General features: G+C 62.1%; 6 protein-coding genes across 6 annotated transcripts; 4 read left to right on the top strand and 2 right to left on the bottom strand.

Moving 5' to 3' along the window:
- Nucleotides 1-673: 673 nt before the first annotated feature.
- On the top strand, nt 674-2994 carry VTJ83DRAFT_802 (uncharacterized protein; the record flags this gene model as incomplete). The annotated part of the gene is made up of 2 exons (XM_071014486.1): nt 674-1022; nt 1238-2994. 2 exons carry the CDS (start codon nt 674-676, stop codon nt 2992-2994), a joined length of 2106 nt encoding a protein of 701 aa, XP_070870155.1.
- A 1554-nt stretch (nt 2995-4548) lies between these two features.
- VTJ83DRAFT_801 (mitochondrial 54S ribosomal protein mL46) lies at nt 4549-5897 on the top strand (the record flags this gene model as incomplete). Its single annotated transcript, XM_071014485.1, has 3 exons — nt 4549-4588; nt 4686-5524; nt 5598-5897. The coding sequence occupies 3 exons, from the start codon at nt 4549-4551 to the stop codon at nt 5895-5897; spliced, it is 1179 nt and encodes a 392-aa protein (XP_070870154.1).
- Nucleotides 5898-6304: 407 nt separating this feature from the next.
- Nucleotides 6305-10099, bottom strand: VTJ83DRAFT_800 (uncharacterized protein; the record flags this gene model as incomplete). Its single annotated transcript, XM_071014484.1, has 1 exon — nt 6305-10099. One exon carries the CDS (start codon nt 10097-10099, stop codon nt 6305-6307), a length of 3795 nt encoding a protein of 1264 aa, XP_070870153.1.
- Nucleotides 10100-14179: 4080 nt separating this feature from the next.
- VTJ83DRAFT_799 (uncharacterized protein) lies at nt 14180-15415 on the top strand (the record flags this gene model as incomplete). Its single annotated transcript, XM_071014481.1, has 1 exon — nt 14180-15415. One exon carries the CDS (start codon nt 14180-14182, stop codon nt 15413-15415), a length of 1236 nt encoding a protein of 411 aa, XP_070870152.1.
- A 331-nt stretch (nt 15416-15746) lies between these two features.
- On the bottom strand, nt 15747-17183 carry VTJ83DRAFT_798 (uncharacterized protein; the record flags this gene model as incomplete). The annotated part of the gene is made up of 1 exon (XM_071014480.1): nt 15747-17183. The coding sequence occupies one exon, from the start codon at nt 17181-17183 to the stop codon at nt 15747-15749; it is 1437 nt and encodes a 478-aa protein (XP_070870151.1).
- Nucleotides 17184-23341: 6158 nt separating this feature from the next.
- VTJ83DRAFT_797 (uncharacterized protein) lies at nt 23342-24664 on the top strand (the record flags this gene model as incomplete). Its single annotated transcript, XM_071014479.1, has 4 exons — nt 23342-23548; nt 23625-23788; nt 23859-24519; nt 24581-24664. The coding sequence occupies 4 exons, from the start codon at nt 23342-23344 to the stop codon at nt 24662-24664; spliced, it is 1116 nt and encodes a 371-aa protein (XP_070870150.1).
- Between the last annotated feature and the right edge of the window lie 553 nt (nt 24665-25217).

Genomic DNA, 25217 nt, shown 5'->3' with positions numbered 1-25217 from the left:
TCTATCCTAACCTAGATAGTTAATATCAACAGTAATAGTGAACGAAGGCAAGATAAGAAGACGGAGAGGACGGGAGCGCACCAAAACGGGAAGCCTCGCAACTTGCCCTGCTTCCCGGGGGGGGCAGCGCGGCCTGTCACGAGGCCCTTGAACGAAAGCGCGCGGGGACGGGATGTGACGCCAGAGCCCATTCAGGCCCCGGCGTATGGCCCGGTCCCTTGCCGAGCGGTGCCAGCTGCCAGCCCTCCGAGAGCTGCCGAGCCACCTAGGCATGCAGGTGGTTGGTTGGATGGGCGGGCGGCAAAGCCACGCCCGGGCCCCAAAGGGTGCGCTTTCTCTCTCTCTCTCTCTCTCCCTTTTCTCCTGTCAACCAGCCCGACTTGACTTTCTGCAGCGCTTCCTCAGTGGCCCACTTCCCTCTCCCAGCACCTCAGCACCGGGCCCTGCACCAGCGCCAGACACCGTACCTACGCAGAGACGCCGCGCAACACGCCTCCCGAGAGCGACCTTCGACGAGCTGCGACCCCCATCAACGCATCACAAACAACATCAACAACAATCAAGCCGGAATCACGCCGGGCATGTGATTTTTTTCTTCTTCCATTTGCATTCTTGATTGAATCGGTCCAAAAAAAAAAACAAAATTTGGGGTTTCACCAGGGTGCCGTCAGCCATGGCTGATCAATGCATCATCTGCCTTGAACCCCTGGAGATCGAGGACGAAGCAGCGACATCAGCCCCGCCGGCGTCCGGCGCTGGCTCGGGTGCGCAACCCCAACCCCCCCAGCAACAACACCAACAACCGCCCTTCAACATTGACGACGCCGAACCTCTCGTGAAACCAACCCAGCAAAACGATGCCTCGGCATCGGAACATGCCAGCGACAGCCATGTAGCAAAAATCGAGGCCTGCGGCCATGTTTTGCACGACGGCTGCTTGCGGGAGTGGAACGAGAAGGCCAATAGCTGTCCCATCTGCCGCCAAGCTGTCCACACAGTGACCGTCTATGACAAGGTTGGAGGTACGTTTCGCCTGCGCTACGGGGTGTACATGTACACAGGACATGACGTCCCCTGTGAGCGCATCGGGGACTTTTTTTTTTAATTTTTAATTCTCTTTCTTTTATTATGTTTTTTTTTTTTTTTTTTTTTGGATCGCCCCCCCTTTTCCCCCTTTTTTTTCTTTTTCTCTTCTTTTTTTTTACTTTTTGGCTCACGAAATCTCATCATGCAACAGGCAAGGTCATCTCTACCCGCCAAGTCGAGGAGAAGAAGCAAGCGCCCGTGGTTCCCGATCTTGATCCGCGGGAATGGATGGAGGAGCTGGCCGACCCGGCCGACTATGCCGACAGCCGCTGCGTTGTATGCGATTCGACCGGAGACGAGGAGGTGCTGCTCCTCTGCGACAGCTGCGATGCCGCCTATCACACGCACTGCATCGACCTGGATGAGGTTCCGCGAGGACCATGGCTGTGCATGGAGTGCGAACATGCCCTCGGGCCGGATGCCGTCCCGTCGCTGACGAGCCGGCATCGGGGCCCGTCTGGACGGGGGTATTACTTCCCGCGCACCCAGGCGAGCATGCGGCGCGCGAGGCAACGGGCTCGGTCGGACGAGTGGCAGGGAGCCTGGGGTCGCATCACGGGCCGCGTCTGGGATGCGCTCGAGCTCGATCTCGACTACCACGACGAGGAGGATTCGGCGGTCCTCGAGGGTCTTCACCGGTCCCGCCAGCTTCGGGAGCGGGAGCGCGAAGAACATGAGCGCTGGCAGCAGCGGCTCAACATCGCCTCGCGCCTCGGCGCTAGGGACGTGTTCCTCAACAACATGACGCGATGGATCGAGCGGCCCCAGCCGGACCCGACGAGCCGCGAGGAGCGCCTCGCTTGGGGCGCCCTGGAGAAGGCCAGGGACATGGAGTCGCGCAAGCGTAAGTCGCGGTCCGCCTCGGCCGAGCCTAGGGAGGAGGAACCCCATCACGAGCCCGAGAGGAAGCTCAAGCGGCCGAGGACGCGGCGGCTGCCGGCTCAGACCGGAGAGCCGTCGTCTTCCGCCTCCCGGGATCCCGGCCCTTCGAACCAGACGCCGCAGCAACAACAACAACAACAAGAGCAGCAGCAGCAGCAGCAGGAGCGGTGGCGGCAGCAGACGCGCCAACCCGCGGGCTTGTCATCGTCAACAACCGACGCTGCGCCGTCGTTTTTGTCTTCGCTGCTCAGAGAGGTGGAGATGAGCACGCCGTCGGACGAAGAGCGCCTCACGCGCATCTTTGGACCGATCCCGAGCGTGAACGACGTGACATCGCCCGCTCGGTCACCGTCGCACAGCCCCGGATGCATCACGCCGCCGGTTCGGGCCAGCTCGCCCGTCATGACGCTGAGCTCGCACATCGCGCCCGTGTATGCGCCGCCGTCGTTTTCGCCTACGAGAGGGTTGTCCCTGGACTCGGTGCGGGACGCCCGGTCGGGATCCCCACGGCAACGCGGACGACGGGAGAACCAATCTTCACCCGAGAACAGCGACTCGGAGCGCCGCAGCCGGGATCGACAACGAGGAAACAACATCGGCAGCAGCAATGGCGGCGGCGGCAACAACAACAACAACAACAGCAGCAGCAGCAGCAGCAGCAGCAGCAGCAGCAGCAATAAGAACAACAACAATCATGGCCCGCTTGAACTCAGGCAGCTGCCGGGAGCGGGAGGCAGGGAACCGGGGCCAGACGGCGCACCCAGGTCGCACAATACATCGCCCACGCGAGCGGCGTTGACGCGCGAGATGAAGGAGAACATTAGCCGCATCGTGCGGGGCGCGCTCAAGCCGCACTGGCACTCGCAGAAGCTGACGGCGGAGCAATACGAGACCATCAACCGCGACATCTCGCGCAGGCTGTACGAAGAAGTCAAGACGCCCGAGATTGACGAGGAGACGCAGAGAGGCTGGGAGAGGCTGGCCACGCAGGAGGTGGCGAGGGCGGTGGCTTCGTTGCAGGCGTAGGTGCCGGCCGATGGGCTGTGCAAGGGGGGCTGCGGGCGTCGTGGCCTCGGGCCTGAAGAGCCGGGGTTTCGAGCCCCTGGGCGAGGCGGAGGCGGAGGCGAGGCGGAGGCGAGGCGGCGGGTTACAGGACGTCGTTGGATGCCGTCCGGCTCCCAACCATGCCCGTGCTCGCCGAAACGATGATGGATGGGCCGAGGGAGGAGTTGTCGGTAGCATCGTAGGGGTTTTGTGCTTCCCATGGGGGGTCTTGAGGGAGGGGCGGGCGTTTCAGGCATGGCGGGCAGGATCATGGTATGCATGGCACATCCGCCCCCGGATTCGGTGGGTGACGGAGTTTGGTCATGCATGGGATTCTTGTTTTCAGGCATTGTTTGGCATTCCAAGGGAGTGTGGAGTTGAAGCGTGCCAGGGGGCATTTTGAATGGGATGTAGGTTCTTTACAAGGCAGCCAGCTAATCGCACCGTAGATAGTGACGAGCATGGCTTATGGATTCTGGTGGTTTTTGCTTGGACCAACTGCATACTTTAGCTGCTGTATGGGGGAAGCATGCCTACACCCCAGGCATGGCAGAAGGCGCATGCTGGGCTTCATGCTCGGGCGTGTTGGCTTGGGTTGAGCGGTTGTGGATGGAGGGAGAGCACAGGGAGAGAGGACATGACGGACTGACGGGTACGAGGGGAGAGGGAGACTTTTTTGCTGTTGTTGTGGTGTTTTGCCATTGAGAACACGGAACCCCATCCTTCTTCCATCCCGCCCAGTCCATACACCAATGAATAACAAGTCAGTGTCCAAGTACATGGACGGTAATACTGTTGCGTCGCGGGCTAGGCCAAGGTGCGTCTTGCATCAGCGGCTCGGCCTCGCTGCGCGGGAGAGCCCGTTGCCACCATGACAACCTAAGCCGGGAGTTTCACACGTCACGGAACCATGGAAGATGTGCCTAGGCATGTGCGCGACAACTATCTAACAGCCACCCGGTAGGAGAAAGAGCCTTTCGGCGCAGGAGCCGCTAGCGAATCAGTCGCGAATGTCGGTCTGGGCACCGTAAATGATCAGGACGTTTTGGAGGAGCAAGGAAACCGTCTTGATGATAAGGAAAGTGCCTTACCAAACAAGAGAAGAAGAAGAGAGGAGAGAGAGAAGCGAGTTTCTCCCGGCGGTTGCCGCTTAAAAAGGGCCCTCCTCCCCTCCCGCCAAAAAAAAAAAAAACAAGACGGAGGGATGGCACGTGCGTTGGAAGCGCGCTAGCCCATAAACAGAAGGCGGTGTAGACAGGTACTGGGAAGTGGGGGGAGTGGGTCCTCCGTCGACTTCGGCGCAAGTGGGAAAATGTTGCTTTGGGATTTTTGGCCGCCATGTTATGAGAGAGAGAGAGAGAGAGAGAGAGAGATACATGAGAACAGCGCCGAGGTGCGTTGGAGGTGAGAAAACAAAGACGAGACAAGACCTGGACGCGGCCATTCGACACGGCAATTCTCCTCGACAACCATACCGACGGCCCTTGGAGCGAGTGAGGGAACGAGGGACGGAGCTGCGACTACCACCCACCCACCATGATGTCGGCGCCGGGTAGAGGGTCGGCTCTGCTGAGGAGTAGGTTTCCCTTGGGGGGGGGATGGGTCCCGGAGCTTGGGGAGGCTTGACACCGGCCATTGAACGTCACGGGCATGGCTAACGAGGCCCATGACAGGCTCGCAGAGGATCTGCGCTCAGTGCACCCGCTCGTCACGACCGAGGATACCGACCACCATCCCCGTCCGCACCGCCGTCACTGCTGCCGCCGCCACCACCACCACCACCACTCCGGCCTCCCGCCGCCGCTATGCCACCGAGGCGTCCACCGCCCCCGGGTCCACCTCCCAGCAGCCCTCGCCGTCATCACGCGCCTCACCACCGCCCCCGTCACCTCCTCCCGTCGCCAGCACCCCTCCCGCCTCGACGACCGCCGCGACCCCGCAGGCCGCCGACCCCAACCCGCGGCACTACACCATCCAGGCGGGCATCATCCTCACGCGCGCCCCGCTCCTCACCCGCGAGCAGACCCCCTTCGAATCCGCCTTCTACCTCTACCAGAAGCGCCTCAACGAGCGCCTGACGGCCCCCTTCCGCCCGGCCTTTTACTTCAAGCCCGACACGGCCCTCGACCTCGACTGGCGCCTCAAGCTGCGCGAGCGCCACGGCGTGCCCGCCAAGGACATCGGCCGCTACAACCCCCGCGGCCGCATGGCGTGGAACGACGAGGTCATGGCGGGCTCGCCCGTCGGCGACCCGGACAACATCCGCGACAAGCTGCTGGCCGACGCCGAGGTGCGCGTCAGCGAGGACGGCGAGCCCATCCCTGCCGAGGACCGCGTGCCCGTCGAGCGGCCCATGCCCAGGCGGACCGAGGCCGACGAGAAGGCCGACACGCGGAGGCTGGACCGCGCCCTCGACAAGACGCTGTACCTGGTGGTGAAGAAGGGGTCCGGCGAGCAGGCGAGGTGGGAGTTTCCTTCGGGCCTGGTGACCACGGACGAGGCTTTGCATGAGGTACGTTCCCTCTCTTGACGTTGACCGACCGCGACGGGCTGGATGACCCGCTGACGGCCTTTTTCTTTTTCAGACCGCCGCCCGCGTCCTCGCCGAGTCCGCCGGCGTCAACATGAACACGTGGATGGTGGGCCGCGTGCCCGTCGCGCACCACGTCGTGGCCCCCGAGCTGGACGAGGCCACCGGCGCCCTCCGCAACCGCGGCACCAAGATCTTCTACCTCAAGGGCCGCATCCTGGCCGGCCAGGTCACGCTGACCAAGGACAACCTCCGCGGCGTCACCGACTTCCAGTGGCTCACCAAGGACGAGCTCAACGGCGTCATCCCCAGGGACCTGTACCCCAGCGTGCGCGGCATGTTCGACCTGAGGTAGATGGAGCCTTGCCCCGCCAGCCTTTGTCTTTTCCTCTTGGCCGCGAGGAGAGATGCGCCGCGCTGGTTGGCGGCGGGTCGTGTATTGTAGAATAATCCCGATGTGTATCAATGTCATGTATACAACAAGAAGAACGTGCTGCTTGGGATGCATGTTGCGCACACACACACACACACACACACACACACACACACACACACACAAGCAGTGCCTCTCTCTCTTGGACTTGGGTCTCGAATCCACGGCGATGAACATGCTCGTTTCTATTGTTTTTTCATCTCGACAGAACCTTGAGGGATATACACAGAGACGAAGAACTGCACGCAACTCATCATGAACTCCCCCTTCCCCTTCCACCCATAGCTGCTTACGCTTACTTTTCTTCATTCCGCCCGACGACAAACGACTCACCTCCTCCCATCCCTATCCTCGTACCTCCTCATCACCCTCGGCCGAGGCCGCGGCGCAAATGGGTTCTCGTCCTCGTCCTCCCCGTACGACCGCGGCAGAGGAGAGAACTCGGGTCGCTCAACGCCCACGCCCGAATCCCTGCGCGAGCTCCTTTCCCTCTTCCAGCCCTGCTGCGCACGAGGCTCCTCCCCGGGCCGCGCGCGCTCGTACGAGCCCCTCTCCTTCTCCTTCTCCTTCTCCTCCTCCTCCTTGTTCTTTTTCCGCAACGGTCCGTTCCGCACGACGGGATGCCTCTTCCCGTCCCCGTCGACATCGCGCAAGGCGGACCCGGACCCAGACCCGGACCCGGACCCGGACCCGGACCCGGAACCGGAACCCCTCGACCCTCGGCCGCCGGCGGCAGCAACGCCGTCGGGGCGCCAGAGCCAGCTCTGCACCCTAGGCGCCTCCTTCTTTGCCGGCTCGCTCGCGGCGCGACCGCTGCCGCGACCGCCGCCCATCTCGCCATTGTCGCGGCCGAAAGGGTCGTCGTAGACGTCACGGTCGTCGTCGTTGTCATCCTCCTCCTCTTCTTCTTCCTCTTCCTCTTCCTCCTCCTCCTCTTCCTCTTGCTCTTGCTCCTCCCTCCGCCGACCCACGTCCAGGAAACGGGGCCGCACGTAGCCGTTGACGGGGTTGACCGTCCGCACGCCCGATCGGGGTGGCGCATCCGAGGCGAACAACCGCACGCCCGACCTGGCGGGGGCCTCGGCGGGCAGGAAGCGCACGGTCGACCTGGCGGGAGCCTCGGAGGACGGGTAGGGCGCGCGCGCGGGGGACCTTGGCCGGCGGGCCGCGCTCGATGGCGGCCGGTCCGTGCTGCGCGAAGCCCGTGGCGTCGTGTCGGCGACGTCGCCTTGGCGATGGCGCCGCTCCTCGTCCTTTTGCTTCGTCTTTTTCTTCGTCTTCTTCTTCGTCTTCTCCTCCTCCTCTTCTTCTTCCTCCTCCTTCTCCTTGCCTCTGTCGCTGTCGTCGTAGCCCTGGTGCTGTCGATGGCGCTTCCCGTCCCGGCCGCGGCTGCGGCTCCTCTTGCGGTGCCGGTCGCGCTGGTCGTCGGGCTGGCCGTCGGGCTGGTTGCGGTGGCGCCATGCGCTGCTTCTTCCTCCCCCGGTCGCCGCAGCGCGGTCACGGGGGGCCCGGGTGCGATGACGATGGGACCTGGTTGAGCTTCCGCTTGAGCTTCTGCTTGAGCTCCTGCTTGAGCTCCTGCTTGAGCTGCGGCTGCGGCTGCGGCTACGGCTGCGGTTCCTTCTCGGGCTCCGTTCTCGACGACCGTGCCGGTTTTGGCCACGATGCTCGGAACGTTGGGCTCGCGATCGGTCGTTGCTCCGGCCACGGCCATGGCCACGGCCTTGGCTCCGGTCATGGTGATGGCGGGTCTTGGCCCCGCTCCTGCTCCTGCTTCTGCTTCTGCTCCTGCTTCTGCTCTTTGGCGAGCTGCCATCTCTGGCTCGGCGCTGCTCCCGTTGCCGATCGGGGCTTTGGCGGCGGCGGCGGCGGCGGTGGTCGTGATCGTGCCGGCCTTTTCGTCCATGACGGTCCTCGCGGTTTGACGACCGCGACCGGGACCGGGACGGCGACTCCGACCAGGAGCTGGACCGGGACCGGGACCGGCCCCGGCCCCGAGGAGCATCTTTGCGGGAACGCGGGTGGTGGATGCTGTGAACCGTCGTCGGCTCGGGCTCAAGGTTCCTGACCGCCGCAGCCCCCGAGGCCGCGGGAGCAACCGTCCTGACGGGTCCGGCCGGGTTGACGTTGCCCTGGCTTGCCCGGGGGTGGACGGCCGGATGCGTTGGGTAGGCCTGCCGCGGGCCGGGAGCCGGAGGCTGGGGTCCCGGGCGAGACGGCTGCCCCGGGTTCTGCGGTGCAAGGTGGAAGAACCCTGGAAAACCGGCCGCGGGGACGCCCTGCGCTGCTGCGGCCGGGGCAGGGCCGGGAGCAGCCGCCGGAGCGACCGGCGGAGCGACGCTCTGAGCAGGAACGTGCCGAGCAGGAACGTGCCGAGGTTGTTGAAGAGGCGGGACGGCACCCGGCGCCCCAGGATGGGGGTGCGGGCCATGGCGAGGTGGATGGCTGGGGTCAACGCCCGGCGGCGGCTGCGGCGGAGGCGGCTGCGGCGTGTAGCCGGGGCCCGGCCGGGCCGGGTCCGTCGGCATCTGCCCGGGATGCTGCTGCGGAGGGGGCGCCGGACCGTGCGGGGCCGGATGATGCCCTGGCGGAGCCGCGGCCGTGGGCGGCGTTGGACCGCTGCCGGAGACCTGCGCCGGTGGCTGAACAGGCGCCTGGACAGGCGCCGGGACAGGCGCTGGGTTCGGCGCCGTCGTGGAGGGGCCCTGCGCTGCTGCAGGTCCTCGAGCGTTGTGTATCGGCCCCGAGGCGAGAGGCTGCCTCTCTTCTGGACCTCGCACCCCATCTCCGGGGCCGCGCGGCGGAAAGCGTCCAGGCTCTCTTGGCTCCTGGGCGTGGGGTCCCGGGGCGCCAGGCCCCCGCCGCCTTTCGGGGCTTTGCGCCCTGCCTTCGTAATATGCCTGGGCTTCGCCGCGTGCCGGTTCTTGACGCCGAGGGCGTCTCTCGCAGGGGCTTTGCGCCCTGCCTCTGCGCCCTGCCACCTGGATGCGTATCGCCGGCTCGGCGTGGCCATGCGGACCACGCTCGCTCCGGTAATAATGGCGGGGCGATGGCGACCCTTTTCGGAACGAGCCATCGCTGACCCGGCTCGACGGCACCGTGATGTCCGTATCCACCCCGTCGTTGCCGACGAAGGAAAACACGTCAGATCCGACCGACTCGTCAGCGAAGAGGGGGCTGCGAGGCCCATAGTTGCGCACGTGCACCGCATAGGCTCCGCGTGCGTTGAGAGGCAGGCGTTGGTGCGTTCTCCGGGGGTCCTGCGGGATCACGACCACGCCGGGGCCCCGTGGATGCTCTTGGGGGTGAGCCCCGGCGCTCGGGCCTGGAGCGGCCGCCTCCCAGGCCGGGGCGGGGGGCTGGGGAGGCGGTGGAGGGTACGGGGCCGTCGCGTTGGCCGCGGAACATGGCTCTTGGGCTCCCGCCGAGGCATGCCCCTCGAGAAGATAGGCGAGAGCGTCTCGCCGTGGCTCCCGTTTGAAGTAGGCGGTGAGGCTGACGCGCTCCGTGACCTCCGCCTTGTCCGGCTTGGACTTGGTAGCCGTTGCGTGTTTGCTCTTGTTGTGGGCGCTCTTTGCCGTGGCCAGCCGGCATTCTTGATCCAGCTGCACCAGCCTGGTGCGGTAGCACCCGTCGTCGTGGAGCCGGAGGTCGTGCAGGGCTTTGTCCACCTGGCGCCTTTCCGGCTCGGAGAGGCTAGCCAGCTTCTCCCCGAGGCCCTTCTCCTTCTTCTTCAACTCGCGTACTCTGGCAGCGGCCTCCTCCTTGGTTACGTCGTCGCGGAGGAGGCGCAGGGCCTTGTCGAATGGCCTCAGCTTGGTGCCGCTGCCAGCGTTGGATTCTGGGGTCCTGACGATCTGGATGACGTAGTAGGTCGACAGCTCCTCCGTAGCCTGCCTCTCGGTCAACGCGCGCGGCTCCCGCACGTCGCATAGCTGAACCGGAGGCAGCTGCGGCGGTGGCTGAGGCTGGTACGAGGACGTGTCGGAGCCTGTTGATGGCCCGGCATAATAATACCGGGCCTCTGCCGGGTAGGCCGGCGGGTTGGCATGGCGCGGTAACCCCGGCGAAGGCGGATACGCCTGGGAAGGTTGTAGCGGGGGGTGCCCTTGTGACATGTTCATGCCGGTGAGAGTGTGCGAGTCAACAGAACCAAAGAGGGATGACGCTTGGCGCGATGGTGTTTCTGCCTGGGCAAGAAGAAGCCTAGCGTGTTGATGTCAATGAGGCATCTCTTTGGATCAATGTATCGGTGAGGAGGGCTTCGTTATGGCATAGAAACCGGGCAATAGATGCAAAGGGGGGGAGGCTTGGATGTATACGTTGTGCCCGGCACGATGGTGGTGGCCATGATGATAGACGGGGGTTTCTCAAAGACTTATTATAAGAACCATAGGGGCTCTGCCTAGTTGATGGTTTGGTGTTGTACAACCTTGGCCCCGACGGCGGCGGAACCGGTTCTTCCCATGAATCTCTCACCCATTCCCCAATGCTTTCGTGTACAAGAGAGAACGACATCGGCGAGGTGGCGAAGGCCTATGCATGGTGTGAACCATCGGGCGCCATCTCCCGCCCGGCTGTCGTTCGTTTGGAACGGCCATTGAATATTATTGCTGTCCTGCGCCCCTCTTGGAGGGTAGCATCTTGGGAAAGGCAACTTCTCACTGGCCGAGGGTGAAGCGGCTGGAGAGGATGGTTCGCCGAGCATGAGAAACAAGGCGTCGTCTTCTTGCCTGCGCAGCCGGGCGTCAAGGCAATCATGATGAATACAGATATTGTTGGAGCAGATGGGTAGCCTGGCAAACCAGTGGGCGAGATGCCTCGTTTACAGCCCTTGCAGGACCGCTCGCCGGGTCGTTCGGCCGTCGGTCTGAGGAACGCCTCCGTGATGCACCTTGCGAGGCCGCAATTACTGCTCAGCCGGGCCAATCCGGCCATGCGGCTCTGCTCGTCCACGCCTTGCGCACCGGACGGCGTCATGTCCCATGTCCAAACACCACCACCACACCACCACACCACCACACCACCAGCAACAACAACAACAACAACAACAACAAACGAATGTGGCCATGCACGGCGTTAGATCTCTGCCTGATCCTGCCTGATCCAACGTTCCACAAGATCGTTGTCGCCACCCCTCCCTTCGCCCCCTCTGGCTCTGAGGCGATGGATGATTCTTGCGTGATGGTGATGGCACTCGAAAGAAGGCACCCGATACTAGAAACAGGCAAGTCGCCCATCGAGGCCGCCGATCTGGTAGGGTGGTGCAGTAGTTGCCTTGAAATACACGCCTTTTGGCCTTTTTTGTTGTCCCTGAATATTATCCCCGAACGGCCCTTCAGACCCTCTCTGTCTCTCTGTCTCTCTGTCTCTTTCTGTCTCCCTCTCTCTCACACCCCTACGCTCAGCCCTGTTGGTCCATGGTTCCAGTTGCCCGGTTTCGCCCGCGCCAGCGTGTCACAAGCACGGCAGAACTGCAGCCAAGGTGCCTAGCGCGTATAAGCCACCAAGGACGCCGCTTCGCCCATGCCGCCGACCACAGGACGCCGCATTCCAGCGGCATGCCATAATCAATACATGAATAACTACATGAGTCGTGAACACGTGCCGTGGGGCGGGGAGTCGGCAGCGTCCATTCCCGTTTTGGGCATGCTAGTAGTTATACTATAATACACCACCGCCCCGGTTTCCGTAGCGCCCGGAAATGCTGCTGCGCCCCCCCTTGGTGCACAAGGATCCGGCGCGCCCGCGTAAAGTGCTGAACGACTGACTAACCATGGCATCGGTATCCCGGACGGGTAGAGCCGCAACCCCAAGGGCCGGCCGAGCGCTTGTCCCTTCTCCGCTCGCGCTGGCACGCCCGGCCCGCTCGAGAATCCGTCGCCGTCTCGATGCACTCCCCGTCCTAACCTTCTGCCCCCCCCCCCCCCCATACTTACCTACGTCGCCCATACATCGTGACCAATGAAGCCTTTGGTGCTACGCCAGGTGGTTGGTCGGTTGACTGAGCTTTTTCTTCGGTGTCGTTTCCGGCTGGCCAGACGGACAAGATACCCGGGACCTGAGACAATTGCTCTAGCGCAAAGTGCCTGGCGTTACCTGGGTATCCCGATGCCATCTGGTTGATGTAAGCGATCCCAAAGGTTGCCTCCGAGTCCATATACACGGTAACGAAGCACACACAGATATGGCTCGGCTCTCTCTCGGCGTTGTTGTCATTGCACAAGCGATAACAAGCTACTGCATAGAAGAACGTTGCTGCTAGTGCTGCGCATGGAGCCTATCGGCAGCATCGCTGGCGCGAGAGAGCCTGGCCGGGCCGCGGCGGAAGCATGTTGGGTCCCGAGGGGCCCCTTCTCATGCCAATGGTCCAGCTTTCCGCTCGTGTAACTACTGTGTTGTGTACACGCTATTACAGCACAAGCACATGGCGTAGCACAACGCTGTCGGGAGCAGCACATCAGCAAGAGAGGGGAAAAAAGGAGCCGATTCGCCAAGGTCTCAGACAGCATCTTCTCTGCATCGTTGCTTATCGTTGCCCGGGGGTTGAGTCCGCTTCTTGTGATGACGATTTCTTGATGCGTGCTGATGCGACAAGAGGCCAACCGCCGTTGTTTGCTCAGCTGGCCGCTCCCTCGCCCTCTGATCCCTTCGGCTCCCTTCCCTGCGGCCGAGATATCAGGACAGCCACCCCCGCCAAGCGGCGACCCTGCTGCAGGGTGACATCACTGCCAGGAGCGCCAGCGACCGCGTGCTATAGTTATCGGGCGCCGCGGAATGCAGCAGCGCGGGAAGGAGCCCTGGGATCATCCGATAGCACGCGCAGCGCAGCCGACAGATGCGTCATGTACGTAGCAAGCCTCGGTGTGGTTGATAACGGTAAATGAGCATCATCGGCAAACCAGAAAAAAAAAGTCAGCCGAGGCGACTTGAGCATCCCCGGGGGCGGCTGCGAGAAGAGCCAGGGCCGGGAAGGCAAAGACAGGGCAACGCAATCCCAACGCAATCCCACAACCGGCACCAGCCTCGGGATGACACGTCGATGGTCGATTGACGGGCAGCGAGGAAGCCAGGGAGCTCCCGCGGCTTGGCATCGGCCGGGCGGGCTGGGTGCTTTTCTGTTTGCTCACAAAGAAGGCCATCGAAACCCGTGACATGTAGCTCGGTGGTTTCCGGGTCTTGGCAGATCCACGGCCTCGGCGGGCGGGCATTCCGAGGGCCTGGGCCTCGGCGGGAGGCACATGCTGGGCCATGTGTCGCGGTGCACTGGCACCAAAATAGAAGGCGGTCATTTCGAGCTTCCAAGCCCAGAACAGCCCATGACGCAAGGGGTTGATCCAACGGGCCAACGGGATTGGAGAGAAAAAGCGACGCTGGACTAGGGCCCGGTACCTGGGCCACCTCAGGGCCTCCGGGAGGGGCGGGAGAGGGGGTCTCGAACTCACGAAAACCACGAGCAGGAAGGCCCAGGCGGGTGTGTGCGCGCGTGCGTGTGTGTGTGTGTGTGTGTTTTGTGTTTTGCCTTGTGTGTGAGTGTGTGTGCATTTCGCATTGGGCAACATGGCCCCAGGCATGCACCGGCTCAGCAACCGGGTTCTGGGCGTGTCGATCCTGCCATCCTCTTCTTCTTCTTCCTCCTCCTCCTCCTTCTCCTCCTTCTCGCCGTACTATAAAGGAACGAGAGCCCGATCTGCTCTTCCCCTTCCCGGCGCATCTCGACCCGTTCTACCGCCCCTCTCGTTTCTCCCTCGTCCCTTCTCAGCACGCCCACGCCCGCCCCAACGCCTGCGCCCGCTCCCACGCCCACGCCCGTCGCCGCCACTGTCACCGCCTACCGTTAGCGCTAACGGGACCGTTTTCTGGCCCACCAGCACCGCCGCGACCTGGACCCGTTCCCACCGGAGCCGTGTCCACTCAGCAAGCTGCACGTTCCCACGCCCGCCATCGACGCCCGCTGGACCTTGCCGTCCTCGTCCTTGTTGGCCCCCGTCCTCGTCCTCGTCGTCGTCGTCGTCCTCGTCCTCCTCTTCGGCCCTCGCATCCTCCCACCCATCCCTCTCGCCTCGTCGCACCTTGGCTCTCGCCGCTCGTCCGGCCGCCTCGACGCACCCAACCCCGACCCGGAGCGCCCTCGCCGCCCGCAGCCCTCTTGCAAGCCTCCCTGCCCCCGCCCCGCCTTCCCCCGCCAACGCCTGTCGTCCACCATGGCGCCCCCCGCCGGCTCGGCCGCCCCGCGGCGCAAGCACAAGGTGACGGTCGTCGGGTCGGGCAACTGGGGCACCACGGTCGCCAAGCTCGTCGCCGAGAACACGCGGATACACTCGGACCTGTTCGAGGAGGAGGTGCAGATGTGGGTGTACGAGGAGCAGGTGGTGATACCCTCCACGTCGCCCCACTACGACGCGGCCGTCGGCGACGCCCCGCAGAAGCTCACCCACGTCATCAACACGTACCACGAGAACGTCAAGTACCTGCCCAAGATCGCCCTCCCGAGCAACGTCGTCGCCAACCCCTCGCTGGTCGACGCCGTGCGCGACGCCTCCATCCTCATCTTCAACCTGCCGCACGAGTTCATCGGCAACGTCTGCCGCCAGATCCAGGGCCGCATCCTGCCCTACGCCCGCGGCATCAGCTGCATCAAGGGCGTCACCGTGACCGAGGACAAGGTCGAGCTCATCTGCGAGTACATCGGCGAGACCCTCGGCATCTACTGCGGCGCCCTGAGCGGCGCCAACATCGCCAACGAGATCGCCAACGAGCTGTGGTGCGAGACCACCATCGCCTACAACACCCCGCCCTGCGACAAGCGCGACGGCAACGGCGCCCCCATCGACGGCTGCTACGCGCAGCCCCACCTCGACGCCCGCGGCCAGGCCTGCAAGGTCCCGCTGACCCCCGTCCCGCTCGACTACCCGCCCGTCTCCCACGACGTGCTGCACAGCCTCTTCGACCGGCCCTACTTCACCGTCACCATGGTGTCGGACGTGGTCGGCGTCTCCCTGGCCGGCGCCCTCAAGAACATCGTCGCGCTGGCCTGCGGCTTCATCGAGGGCCACGGCTGGAACATGACGGCCAAGACGGCCGTCATGCGCCGCGGCATGCTCGAGACGATCCAGTTCTGCCAGGACTGGTTCCCCGAGACCATCCGCGAGATGACCTTTTGGGAGAGCGCCGGCTGGAGCGACATGATCGTCAGCTGCACCTCGGCCCGCAACTGGCGCTACTCCAAGCTGGCCGCCGAGCGCGGCGTCTCGCTCTACGACATTGAGCGCACCGAGCTCAACGGCCAGAAGCTGCAGGGCATCTCCACCACCAAGGAGGTCATGAGCTTCCTGCGGAAGCGCGGCGTCGAGGACCGCTACCCGCTCTTCAAGGCCGTCGAGGGCATCGTCGACGGGACCTTTGCCGTCGAGGATATCCCCTCGCTCTTCCGGCGGTAGTGCGAGCGAGCGTGTATCGTGTGTAAAACAGCATAGAGTAGAGGCAAAACAAAAAAAAAAAAGAGTCAAAGGCATCGCGGTAGACCCCCCCAAGGAAACGAACGGCATTTTACAATCGCGGCGGGCATCGTCCTTACGCACGACCCGCCGTCCTAGCATAATGAAAAATGAACCATGGTTGTTTCTAGATCAAAATCGAGTTTCTACGTTGGCTCTGGTATGCAAAGCGATGATGATGATGATGATGGCCCATGGGCCGACCCGACCCTCCTGAGAAACAGATGCCAAAAAAGCTCCCACGCACGCCGCAACCCTCTCCTCCTCTTGCTCATCATCCTCCCCGATGCTCCTCCAGCAAAGCCACCTTTTCCTCGTCAGCCACCTCTCCCACGCCTCTCAGCCCGCTTGCAAAGCTCCTTCGCCTGTTTTTCACGCTCCCGACCGCCACCCCGGCCTTTTCGTCGTTCCCTCCTTCCTCTCCCTCCTCCCCTTCCTCCTCCACGCACCGTTCCCCATCCCCAAAGATGCCCTTCCCCACGGCGTCGTAGCTCTTCCAGATCAGGTTGAACACGCACGTCGACGCTGCCACGAGCCACCCGGGCGCCCGCCCGCGCTCGTCGGCAAGGAGACGCGAGCCCGCCATGACGGCCACGAGTGGCGGCAGCCAGAAGCCCAGAAACAGCACCTGCCCGAGCCGCTGCCCCCGGGTCGTTGCGCGGTACGGCCGGAGCCGCCCCAGGTAGGCCTGGTACGCGGCGGGGAGCTCGTGCTCGCGCGCCCCGGTGCGGAGGAGGTTGAGGTACCGCAGCGAGGGCTGGGCCTGGGCGCCTTCGGGGCGGCGGGCGGGGAGGAACAGGCGCCGGAGGAAGCCGGGCAGAGAAATGTTCCCGGCAGGGTTTGTGCCGGCGGCGGCGGCGGTGGAGGAGGAGGAGGAATCAGAGTCCGGGAGGCGCGGCGCGTAAAGGGTGTGCGCCAGGAAGGGGGCAGGCGGCCAGGCGGGCGGGTGCTCGGGGACGCTGACGCTCGGGGGCAGGGGAAAGCAGGGGACAAGAATGTCGTGGTAGCTCGCGCCGCCGCCCTCGGTGGCCATGATGCGCGCGTAGTCCTCGGGCGTCACCTCGTAGACGACGCCGTAGAGGCCCTGGGTCCAGACCGGGTCGCCTTTCTCGTCGCGTCGGCCGATGCTGCCGGCGGCGGCGGCGGCGGTGGCCGAGGAGGAGTCGGAGGGTTCGGCGCCGGGGCCGTCTTGGCGCGGCGGGCGGCCGGGGATGCCCGGGGGCAGCTCCGGCGGGTCGAACGGCGGCTTCTTGCCGGGGACCTTGCGCATGGCCGTGTTGGCAAAGCACGGCTCGCGGTACGGGATGCCCGGGAGATCAAAGGTCAGCTCGAGCGACGGAGCCGAGACGTTGACCTGGCTCAGGGGCCGGATGCCGCGCATGCCGAGAAAGGTTTCGGCCGCCATGTTGGAGCCGTAGGCGAGGTAGAGCACCGTCTTGGGCTTGGCCGGCGCATCTTGGCAAACGTCGCTGGCGCGGATGGGCTCGGCCGGGAACGGGGTCGGCGCGACGTCGGGCTCGCGGAGGCGGTCGGCCGACGTGCGCGGGATGGATGCGATGGGCGGGTATTTGGGCTGCGCAGGCTTGGGACGGGCGGCCCACGACCACAAAACCTGGATGTGCTTGAGGCTCCAGACGGCCGTGTCGTCGTTGGATTTGGAGCCGGGCTCGGCGGGCGCCGAGGCCAACGGGGCCGGGGTTTTGGTTGACATGATGGTGCTGCGCCGGAGCGTGTGCGTTGGGCAGCGTGGGGGGGGTGGGTAGTCGCACTCCCGGCGCAGAACGGAGAAATCGCGGGAGGCTTTAAGTATGTAGAGCTGTCGCCCCCTGGTAGGTCCGGGGTCCAAAAGGCCCGCCGAAGCGTGACGAATCCATGCCCAGACTCGTAGCCTGGTTCGGACTCGGGTCCGCGCGGTGGGTCCGAGAAAAGGCCCCGTGGTTGTCCCGGCTCCGATCGCATCGCCGGCACCCCTGGACGGCCCAACCCGTTGATGATAAACGTCCGATTATTTTTTTTAAAAAAAAGAAAAAAAGGAATTAAAAGAAGAGAAAAGCCCCCGAAAGAGTCCAAGTCTAATGCATGCAGTGCACTGCATCTACCGACCTATCGCCGTGGTCCTGTTCTGTTCAATGCCCACGACGGCCCCCCGCCGGGAACTGTCGGTTCGGAGAATATCCTGAGGACCATGGCCGAGTTGAAAGGAAATACCATTCATGACGTACTGTGTACACCGCAGGAGCGTGGTGCATTTTTACGCTCATCAGTTCGAACCAGGCAGGCAGGGCGTCTTGTCTTTAGGCAACCGGAATGAGACTTGAGCAAGAAGGTGCACCATGAGTGACTTGCCCGGTGAACTCTTGCATCTCGACATGTGGCCTCCATGAATGAGGCAAGCACGACCGGACCCTAGGGCAATTGCGATTTCTCTCAGGCATGCATGACAGTTGCATGTTTCCTGAATTGATATGCTTGCAGGCTTGATGCTGCCTGGCTCTAGCCGCTCCTGCCTCAACTTCTCGTACCTTACCTGAGTTATCATCTTGAGACCGTTCGATCCCCCCTCCAGCGCACGAGCGTTCGCCATCACTGCGCCCTGCTGCTTCAGTTTGACAGCCCGTGAACAAGGCAGGCTGAGCACGAAGCACGGAGCACGGCCGCGAAATCCTTCGTTTCTCTCAAGACAGGGCTCTCAAGACAGGACTGCGATGGAGTCCATCCGTGATTCGTCCCAGCCGGCAACGGTCGACCTCGTCCGGGCAGACCTGAGAGAGGTCTGGGCCGTCTTCGAGCCGGACCCGCCGGATACGCCACGAGCTCCTTCGGTGTCTGCTGCCAGCATGATGCTTGATGAGGAATACCTTCCTACGCCAGGTCGGCATTTGGCAGAGGAGCATGATACGCTGGCGCACATGATCAAGGATTTGGTAGAAACGCCGCCCAGCCAAAAACGGGGACGATTCGGGAGGCCGATAACCCAACGCCAACCAGCAACCGCCAACGCCCATCCTGTTGACAAGGTGCTCGACGCCACGCGCGCAGACAGCCCATCTTACCCACGCGAAAGCTCGTCCAGCCCGCTAGGGTTCCCACGGCCTACGAGGGCCAGGAAACCTTCATCTGCGGCGAACAAGCGCAAGCGTGAACATGACAGCGGAGACTCGCCCGAGGACTCTCCTGGTCCCAAACCTCGCCGGCAGCCCAAGTTCAAAAACAAAAGAAATGCTAGCACCATGCAAGAGAAAGCGGCAAAGCCCGGCCCGTCACAACCCAAAACGACCCGACAACGTCACGGAGAAAACAGGGGTGTCAAGAGCCCTTATAGTATGGGTGATGATGAAACGGACAGAGAAGAACGTCGATGCGGTTCCTCTGAAAAGCAATCGGCTCTCCCGTCGACTGCCAAGAGCCAGGCCGAGCAGCAGGACCTAGGGGCTCGCCCTGTCAGCCGGCGCGCTAAACCGAGGCGTGTTCCAAAGAAGCCGCGTCTCGACATCATAGCTCAGCAAGACGCAGCGAAGCCTGAAGACGGCCGTTCCGACGCCGCCAGGAGCCCCGAGGTGGTAGACTTGGTCTCCGATTCAAACCCGTCGAACGTCCACGACGAGCTACCTCCCAACCCAGCCACTGGCGAACGGCCACCCGATCACAAGGTTGCAACGCAAGAAAGACCTGACATTCCAGAAGTGTTCTCTTCGGACCACCAAGAGCCTTTGCCGGATGTTGTTGCGCAAAAGTTGGAGGAGTGTCCTGCACCTTCCATAGAACGCTACACTGCTACCATCTCGCCTCACAAAAACTCAGCCTCGAGCATCCTCGAGGTTTCATCAGGCGCTAGGACGCAGAGGCCGTCCGGTTCCGATATCCCACTGCAGTTGCCGCCTTCCCAGGCGTCTTCTCACAAACTTTCCAGCTTCAACATCACGGAACCTTCGACGTCGCCGATGTTTGTGGACCAGGACACAGCACACTTGGTTTCGAGCAGCGCCCCTGAGGTTGAAATCTCAGCCAACATAGAAGCACCGGCCGAGCGATCCCCCCTCCAATCTCGCCCAAAGCATGACTTGACAACGCCTCCATCATTCCAGACCTGCAAGGCAGACGATAACCCCCGGATGAACCGTCGGCACCAGACTGACGGCCAACTGCCCCCCGCAACTCGGGACGTGTTTCTCATCCAGGACCAGCATCGCATGGCAGCCTCCCAGCAGCACCTCCATGGACAGGAACGCTCCCCTGAGGATGCAGAGTCGAATCCTCGGAACGTCTGGAAGCAGGTAACTGAGGAGGAGTCTCTTCCAGCCATCCTGCACCGAATTGTCAAGGTAGGGCCTCGTTCATGACAAGAATGTATTTTCGTTTGGCTGACCTCAACCCTCTTCAGCTGCTGCACCGTTCTCTCAAGCCCAAGGAAGATGTGGTTCGAGAAATCGCCGCAGACTATCGAGAGAGTGCGACGAGGCTTCTTCAGAACCTGAGTGCGCGCCACGACCAGGAACAGAACGGCGTCCTTGCGGCGCTTCGGAGTGCCTCTCAAGCTTTGTTCTCGGTCTTGTCTAGCGCCAAGCAGGATCTTGCGGTCCTTGTTGAAAACATTCGAGATATGGACATCATCCGCACTGCAGATGTCCTCACGCGGCCTGCCTTGACTCAGAAGCTGGATGCTGTCGCTCAGTTATGTCGTGAAAGACTCTGCGGCGGCGGAACCGAGCTACCAGATGGCGACAGGCTCAACAGGCCCGACCCCGATGAGCTCCAGCACTCCTATCAGCTGCGGTTGATGAAGGCTTCCCAGGGATTGGGCGACCAGTCCCCGGATGGCTTGGAAAAGGCTGTCTCTGAAGTGGATGGGTTCATCCGGGAATGCCTCAACAGCGAGATCAAGGTGGATGCGGAGCAGGAAGAGAAAGCACCGCAGAAATCAGTCAAAAAAGTCCAGAATGCCGACGAAGCTCTTGAGGTGCTCCTTGACGGAATCCTTGACTCCCTGAAGGGCGATGGGAAGTAGAGCTCAGACTAGGATGCCCCAATAGAGCCCGAGATGAGAGCGAGGTTGGGGGTGGAGGGCAATAATGATTTGCTAACAATTCACTGGAAGAATCACGATGCGTGGAACTTGGCAGACTTGTGGACCAAGCGCTGCTGGGCTTGTTTGATCTGCACGATAGGAGGATGTAATACTTGTTGAAGGTAGCATAAGGGTTCATATCGATCGTTGAAGGTCAAGGAGGACACAAAGATGCGATGGAGGGGCTATTTTTGCAAGATGGTTATTACGATCTACTAACAAGCCATTCCTTCCGGAGAGAATGCCACATCCCTCCCAACTCCTTGTCGGGTAATAACACCTTCAAGTCCATGACCAGATCAATGCTTTCTCCTTTGGTTTTCCTACCTTTCCCACTCCCTGGACGCCAACCGAAACAAGGGGCCAATTTTGGGCATCCGAAGCACCTCAATGCATGGAAAGGAAGACACCAATACCTCCGAATCAGCCAAGGGGAGGACTCCAATCTGCCTCTCCCGCCAGACCCAAGCTCCAGTCCACGACGGAGCCTAGTGGTAAAACGGCCACCCGCCCAGAAACAGGGGCGCCTGACGCCGGTAGGCTTCCCTGCACGCGGTTGCCAGGTCCGTCTCAGGCTGGGCAGGTTCAGAACTCCAGTAGGATTCGCGCAGGGGCAGCCATGGGAGGGGGTCGTGGGTTGGGGCCTTGCACAGGGCTGCCGTGTTGGGCTTGGGCGAGGCCGTCTTGGTCTTGGTCTTGATAGCAGTAGCAGCCGCGGTGGTCGTGGCGAAAGGCTGGCTGGGGGCGAGGGGGGTGTTGAGACGGGTCATGAGGGACCGCTCGGCCTTGGTCTCGTGTGTCTTTGGCTGCTTCTGCTGCTGGCCATGAAGGGGAGAGGTGGCTGGCGTGTCGGGCTCTGGGGCGGGTTTGCGGTTGCCCGGTTTGTTGTCAACGGAGGTGGTGGAGGCTCTAAAAACATTCAGGAAAAAAAACCGATTCGTTAGAGAGTCCGTCGGATCGTAAGCAGAAGAAATTCTGCTGAGGAAAGATCATGGAGGTTGAGCGATTGGTTTCGGCTCACTTGTCGGCGGGCGGAATCATCACGGAACGCTCCCTCACGGCTGCCGCAGCGAGGTTGTTGAATGAATACTGACGAACAGCCGTGCTGCAAGAACGAGCGGCTGTGACGATGGAAACAATGTGTCGGGTCATTGTTAGATTGCTGTGACTTGCTGTCCAGGAGGGCGGTTCATTGATCGGTGGCAGAAACAAAGGTCCAGCTAGAAGTGTTGACCGGGCGGCGAGGGACTTGAGGAATCAAGAGAGAGAGATGGAAGGGTCTACGTAGGTAGGTACAGGAAGGGAAGCCTAAAGGTTCCAGAACCTTGGGTTCGGGACTCAAGCTCAGAGTTCAGGTGAGGGTTCGCTCCCCGGCTTGAGCTTGGACTCAAAGCCCAGACTCTGAACGCACAATGGCCTTTTGATCTTGCCATGGCGTTAGGATCAACTGACGCAACGCAGCAGGCAATTCAATCAACTTTCTCTCATTTTGGCAACGTGGGTGAGTGGGTGTGACTGGGAAAAGAAAAAGCAGGGACAGAATGCTACAACTGATGCAAAGGGGTTATGACAAAGAAGAGCAACCTGGCCTCGATATATCGGCATTGCTTTTTCATTTCCATCAACCGCTCTGATGATTCAGGATCAGAATCGCTCAGCCTACTCTCGGTTGACAACCCAGGCGTCTGTGATTTGTACTAGTTTTCAACCCGAGACTTGCGCGTTTCTTGAGCGATAGCTATTATGACTCTGGTTCCAGAGGACGCTCATGTCTGGCTGCTGGGGTGGTGATGCGGTCTTGAAAGATGCCTACGTATTAGCAGGTCCCTACCTCATAGTCAACCGACCGTCATAATTCTTAACTGTTAGCCTGACGTTGGGAGTTGAGAGCATTATGTAACCCCAGATGGACCCACCGCGCTCCCCGGCTACCCAAGCGTTTCGGCGCCGCGCCGTCAAAAAAGGTTAACAACTGCCGGGATCCCCGGCGGACGGCTGGGCTGTCCACCAACTTCATCCATCTCCCCGGATATGCGGCCATGCTGCCGCGTCTCGTCGCGCGAAGCCATACATGATTGTATGGTAGACCTATCGTATACACCGGCGATGCTACAATGCTGGGAAGACTTTCGAATCGACCCAACCGATGCAACAAATCTTGCTCTCTCGCGGTCCTCCTTAGAGAAGGTCAACCCGCCCAAGGTGTTTATCGCCATCGTGCCAGAGGTTATCGCCATCGCGTTTGTGCAACGGTTTCGTGGCATGTTCCGCCGGCTATTCCCCCCTTCCCCCTCCGCATAGCGATGATAGTATAGGAGATGCTTGTGAATGTGGGGGGGAGGCAGGCGTGCTGGCGATCTCAGACGCACTAAGCACGGAGCCCTTCTGGAGGCTAGATCGGATTCAGAAGCTCGCCAGGGCCCAAGGTCGCAACGAGGCGCCGCATAACGCGGCCCCGTCTCCCCACATCGGGACTTATCACGACGGGACCTGCCTGTTCCAGGCCTCGCCGCCCGCCCGCAACCCACGCGATGGCCCAAGCTTCTTGTTCGGGACATCCGCGCGCGTGCCCGCGTCCTTACGCCTTTGGCTTGGCGCTGAACTTGCTGCCGTGATGAGCGACCTCCGGCGGTGCGAGGGCGGTGCGAGGACGGAGGCGTCAAGTCGATGGGGCCGCGGGGGATGCTGAGCATGTCGAACGGGCTCACGTATTTAAGGCCATCGAGGAGGTCCCTCATCGGAACCCTCTTCTCTCGACCGGGTCGTCTCATCTCCTCCTCCTCATCCCGAGCCTGCCAGCCACCATGCATCTCCAGAAGTTCGTCTCGCTCCTTGCCGGTTCGGCGTGTCTCGCCGCCGCCGCCCCTGCTGCGGTGGCGGATACGACCGCCTCTGAGCTCCGGCTCATCAAGACGTCGCCTGAAGACCCCGGCGTGTGGGTGACAGAGGAGCAGAAGTTCACCGAGTACACGGCCAAGGGCAAGCACTTCATCGACATCACCGACATCACCGTAAGTTCCCCCTTCCCTTCCCCCCCACCTCTCCGAAAAAAAGACGTCTCAGCGCCCGTCTGACTCGCAACGGTAGGATCCGGAGGTCCTGGCCGCTCTGTCCACCCCTGACTCCGAGGCCCCCATCGCCGCTCGGGCTGTCACCTACCCGACCCGCGCCAGCAAGCAGTCGGTTGCCAACCCCCTGATCTCCCAGATCAGCAACGCCAACCAACAGAGCTGGCTCAGGAGCCTCACCAAGTGAGTCTTGTTCTTTTCGTCGCGGCTGGCCAGGGGTTTCCCCCAGCTCGGCTAACACCTCGGTCCCCAGCTTCCACAACCGCCACTACCGCAGCAGCTACGGTACCCAGTCGTCGGACTGGCTTTTCAACACGGTCAAGTCGGTCGCCGCCGCCAACCCGGCCATCACCGTGACCAAGTTCACCCACTCGTACAACCAGCCCTCCATCATCGCCAAGATCCCGGGCAACACCACCGACCTGGTCATTGCCGGTGCTCACTTTGACAGCACCGCCGGCTCCACCTCGGCCCGCGCCCCCGGCGCCGAGGACAACGGCTCCGGCACCATCGTCGTCCTCGAGGCCCTTCGCGTCCTGGCCAACGCCAAGTTCACGCCCAAGAACACCCTCGAGTTCCACTTCTACTCGGGCGAGGAGGGCGGCCTTCTCGGCTCCGCCGCCGTCTTCTCCAACTACAAGTCGGCGAGGAAGAGCGTCCTGGCGTTCCTCAACCAGGACATGGCCGGCTACTCGCCCAGCGGCAAGCTCACCATCTACACCGACTACGTCGACTCGTCGCTGTCCAACTACGTCAAGGTGATCGCCACCGCCTACGTCGCCGCCCCCGCGACCTCGTCGTGCGGCTATGGCTGCTCCGACCACGCCTCGGCCCGGAGCAACGGCTTCCCTGCCGCGTACGTGGGCGACGAGAAGATGGCGACCAGTGCCAACTTTATTCACTCGGCCCAGGATGTAAGTTTTGCTTCCTTGGTTTCGAAAAGGATGATGCAATGGCGGCTAACGGGGTTCGCAGACGTATGACAAGGTCCAGTGGAACACCGTGACGAGGCACACCAACTTCACCCTGGCGTTCCTCGTTGAGGCTTCGTACCTGTGATGGAGTGGAAACGGGAGAGGAGGAGAAAAATAGAATGATCATCGTCCTTATGATGATGACGATGATGATGATGATGCATAGTGGACAATGAGATGCTTGTTCTTTTTTTTTTTTTTTCTTTGCGATGTGTTACCCCTGGTGGTTTTTGGGTCTTGAGGGAGGATGCGATGAATGATTTGTCCTTCCCGCCGTCTGTGGTAATGAAACGTTGGTCTTGGGGAAAATGACATGACGCATGCAAAGAAATGCTTCGTCAACCGGGACCCGCACCGTTTCGCTGAAGAGGCCATACAGAAAGCTCAATGCCCGGCACGCAGCCACAATGCCAAGACGTCAGGCCCGCTCGGTTGTGGGACCGTTCCGTTCCATGGCCTCGTTGCCCGCTGACTCTTCTCCGTCAGGTCCCGTGCCGGCAAGAGGTTGAAAGCCTCGTTTCCTTCTTCCTTCCCTCCAAGCTGTGTGCTGCCTTGGCCTCGGCTGCCTTCCTCCCCTCGCAGGTCGTTCAAACTTTTTTTTGGTTCTGACGACCTTCCATCCATCAGCTCGCCGCAAT

The sequence above is a fragment of the Remersonia thermophila genome, chromosome 1 (genome assembly GCF_042764415.1).
Source record: "Remersonia thermophila strain ATCC 22073 chromosome 1, whole genome shotgun sequence".
Lineage (NCBI taxonomy): Eukaryota > Fungi > Ascomycota > Sordariomycetes > Sordariales > Chaetomiaceae > Remersonia > Remersonia thermophila.
Note: the sequence above shows the minus strand (reverse complement) of the source record. Positions and strands in the feature narration are given on the sequence as shown.